General features: G+C 52.9%; 1 protein-coding gene across 1 annotated transcript; it reads right to left on the bottom strand.

The window, feature by feature from the left end:
- Window positions 1-591: 591 nt before the first annotated feature.
- On the bottom strand, window positions 592-1,149 carry LOC119431490 (uncharacterized protein K02A2.6-like). The gene has a single exon (XM_037698971.1). The coding sequence runs from the start codon at window positions 1,147-1,149 to the stop codon at window positions 592-594; it is 558 nt and encodes a 185-aa protein (XP_037554899.1).
- Window positions 1,150-4,132: the final 2,983 nt, after the last annotated feature.

Below are 4,132 nucleotides of genomic sequence, written 5' to 3'. Positions count from 1 at the left end.
AACGAACGAAGTCCCCGGCGCTCTTTATTGTCATGGTATATATACACAAACAGAATGGAACCACTTCAGTGGCGCCCTCTGTTAGAGGGGTAAGCAGCGTTAGTGTTAGCGGTGTTAGTGGCGCCACCGTGGGCTAGAATGCAACACAACACTACATCTTCCTTTCCCAGGTCAGACTTACAAGTTCAGTCTCTTGGGTGACACCACATGCCTTCCAGACCTCGTAACCTTTTCGGGGATGCCACCCGTATCCCGCCTGGCACTGCTCTCGTGCTTGCCGGGTCACGGCCGCTGTATACGCCTTTTTTTTATCCAGCGGCCGTGGCCGGGTGATGCTTGGTCCTGGCTTGGCCCCGGGCTTGGAAATAAGGTTGGAGATGTCAGGTTTGGTTTATCGGGGGATGATGCACTTCAATCTGGAGTGGGCTGCTTGGTTGCGAAAGACACCAGATGCCATCGGTTTCTCTGCATTACACCCCTAGGTGTTTTCACGATGTACGAGCGTGGCCACTGGGCTCTGCTGAGAACCTGAGCGCGGCACTCGGCATCTGTTACCCACACTTCGTCCCCTGAAGAAAGGTCCCGAAGCTCTCACACCCCGTAGCGATGGTTAAAGTTCCGAGCTTGCCGTTTTTTGGTGGTGGTGTCCTTTTGGGAGAAGATGTGTGGGGGTGGTATTTCTGGAGACAATTTGCTGTGGTCCCTGGGTACGCGCGTTCGTAACCGTCGAGCCATGAGCAGCTGCGATGGGCTGTAACCCGTGACACCTGGTGTGTCGCAATACGCTAGCAGTGCCAGGAAGCAGTCATTGCTCTTGCGGAAGAGGTCCTTCACAGTGTGCACTGCCCGTTCCACTGCACCGTTTGACTGGGGGTAACCGGGACTGCTAGTAACGTGACTGAACCCATAGTTTTTCGCAAAACTTGCAAACTCGTGTGACGAGAACTGGGGTCCATTATCACTTTGGAACACTTCCGGTATGCAGAATCGAGCCGTGACGCTCTTGATAGCCGACATCACCGCTAGGCTGGAACTGTTGCGTAGCGTGATGATTTCAGGGTAGAGTGAATAGTAGTCCACAAGCAGCAGAAAATTTTGTCCCTCCAGGTGGAACAAATCTGCCCCCTCTTGTTGCCATGGGCGCTCCATTGAAGGTGTTGGAGCAAAGGTTCAACCCGCTGAACTCTTGTAGTGGCGCACCGTTCACATGATTCAACCATTGACGCAATATGTTTGCCTATATTAGGCCACCAAACAGAGTCGCAGGCACGTGCCCTGCACCGGTTCAAGCCCTGATGACCTTCGTGGATTGCATCCAAAATGTCCCTCTCTAGAGCTTCCGGAATCACAAGACGCCCTCCTTTAAGAAGCAATTCATTGCATACCGTCAGCTCCCCTTGGTACTTCCAATAGTTCAAGAGGTTCGATGGAACCTTGCTCTTTCAGGGCCAACCTTGTCTGCAGTATTTAACAAGGGTGACACACTCGCCATCCATCGACTGGTGTTGACCCACTGCTTCAAGGGCAACTGGTGTGTCTTGCTCGATGCTGCTGACAAGCTCATTCACATACAACTCCACTTGGTTTCCCTCAGCGGTGGATGCTGGTGTGACAGGGGCTCTTGAAAGAGTATCAGCCGTTGCCAGCAGCTTCCCCGGAACGTACAGAATCCTGTACTGATACCTCATGAGCTTTACTCGAATCCTTAGGATTCTTGGTGGTAAAGCATCGACATCCATGGAACCCAGCAGCGACGTGAGCGGTAAGTGGTCAGTCTCGACGGTGATGTATAGACCACGGACATACTCGTCAAACCGCTTCACTGCCCATGCAACTGCGAAGCCTTCCTTTCCCGTCTGGGTGTACCTTTGTTCCGTTGGTGTGAGGGAGCGAGAGTGAGGCGCAGGCCAGAGCTCTACGCTCCGCACTCGACTGGTCTTGTCGCAAAACAGCACCCAAGTCAAACGAACTAGAATCTGCGGATATGATGGTCGGGTGCAGTGGGTGGTAGTTCGCCATGCAGATGTTGGACGACATCATATCCTTCAACTTCTGGAACGCATCCTGCTGGGCTGGTCCCCACGCCCACTCGCTTTTCTTGTTGAGCAATCCACGAATGGGTGCCGTCACCTCTGACAAGTGGGGTAAGAACCGTTCCACGTGGTTGGCCATGCCCAATAATCTGCGGATACCACCGACATCGACCGGAGGTTCCATGCGCCTGACAGCGGCAAGCTTGTCTGGTCCTTCGAAATACCACTGCCACTAATAATTACCCCAAGGAACTTGACGCTTGTAACACCGAATTTGCATTTAGACTTATTGAGGGTCAGCCCGGCGTTCCTAAGACGACCCAGCACTGCTTGAAGCCGGCAGTCATGGTCTGCCTGGTCTCGGCCAAAAACCAAAATGTTGTCGATCATATTCACGATGCCGTCTTGGCCTTCAAGAATGTAGCTCATTTGGCGCTGGACGGGGCGGACGTTATCCCGAGTGGCAACCGACCGTAACAATAACGTCCAAACGGCGTGATGAATGTCGTTAATTCTTGAGATTCTTCTGCCAGCCTTACTTGATGAAAGGTGCATGTTCCGTCGAGCTTCAAGAACACTTGCACATTACTCGGAAGTCCCAAAACTTGAACTACGGTGGACAAGATGTGACGCTCTCGCGATACTACCTGGTTCAGCTTGGCAAGGTCGACACAGATGCGGTATGAACCTGACGTCTTCGGTACAATGGCCATACCAGCGCACCACGGTGTAGGATTTGTCACGCGCCTGATCACGCGCTCCTCTTCGAGCCTGTAGAGCTCGGCCTTGACGGCATCGTGTAACGGAATGGGCACCCGTTTTGGGACAAGCAGTGAGTAGGGGTCTGCATCTGCTTTTAAGCGTATAGTGTACGCTTCCTGTAGCTCGCCTAAACCACAACACAGCTGGTCTCGTGTCGCCTGGTTGTTTTCAGTCTCGACCACGGGATCCACGAACTTGATCACACCCAGCTCTTGCATGGCAGGAAATCCCAGAAAGCGCACGATCTGTGACCGAATTACGTACAGCCGCTGCTTCACCAGCTTGTGCTTCAATTGGAAAGTGGCGACAAACGTCTTTAGGACGTCCAATGGTTGCCCCGCCGGTCCCATAACGAAGGCCAACAATAAAACGGTTGCGGACCAATCGCTCTTCTATGACGCGTGAAGCGTAGTTGCAGCGCTTCACCATGTTTCCTAGAGCTGTGAAGAACGCATCAGCAGTCTCGCCTACCTGTTGAACGCGTCGGTGGAACCTTGCGCTCTCGTACAATTTGTTGGCGGGGTGTACGAAATACCCGTCGAACTTACCGACGATGACACTGTATTTTGCGTAATCTTCGTCCTGAACTTGCAACGAGTACAGAATGTCCCTTGACCTAGTTCCCATGGGGTACAGCAGCGTTCTGACGCGAACTTCGTCGTCCGCTGCGTAAAGACCCGCAGCGAAACTGTAGTCCTCGAACTGTTGGCGCCATCTTTGCCCAGCCGCCGGGTTCTCGAAGTCGAATTGAGGGGGCGGTTGCAAGTGGGGCGCAGTGACTACCATCATTCCTTTGCCGGCAGCCGTAAGTGGCTCGCTGTCCATGGTGTTGTCGTCCCGAGACATCGTCGTCAATTTGAAGCAGATCCCACTTCTGACACCATGTTGAGACGACAGGGCCGACGCGACCTTCGGCTGGGCTAGGGAGCCTACATGCAAACGCTGTTTTAAACAGCGCTTGCATGTAGGCTCCCTACGCTGGGCCGGCAACGAACGAAGTCCCCGGCGCTGTTTATTGTCATGGTATATATACACGAATGGAATGGAATCACTTCAGTGGCACCCTCTGTTAGAGAGGTAAGCAGCGTTAGTGTTAGTGGTGTTAGTGGCACAACCATGGGCTAGAATGCAACACAAGTGGTGATAGTGGCACCACCGTGGGCTAGAATGCAACGCAACGCATCTCAAGACCACGTACCGTCATTGGAGCCAAACTTTCACGTCTTATGCCTTTGTGTTGTCTAAAGCAAACACCGTCCTCGGACTACTTTCCTGGATAATGTTTTTCAATGTAGCTTTCGAAATGCGTCGCGGACTCGCGAATTAGGAGTAGACCT

Source organism: Dermacentor silvarum, chromosome 10 (genome assembly GCF_013339745.2).
Source record: "Dermacentor silvarum isolate Dsil-2018 chromosome 10, BIME_Dsil_1.4, whole genome shotgun sequence".
NCBI classification, from domain to species: domain Eukaryota; kingdom Metazoa; phylum Arthropoda; class Arachnida; order Ixodida; family Ixodidae; genus Dermacentor; species Dermacentor silvarum.
Note: the sequence above shows the minus strand (reverse complement) of the source record. Positions and strands in the feature narration are given on the sequence as shown.

Excerpts from the sequence above, each read along its gene's own strand:
- LOC119431490 (XM_037698971.1), bottom strand. The coding sequence starts at position 1,149 with ATGGAGCGCCCATGGCAACAAGAGGGGGCAGATTTGTTCCACCTGGAG.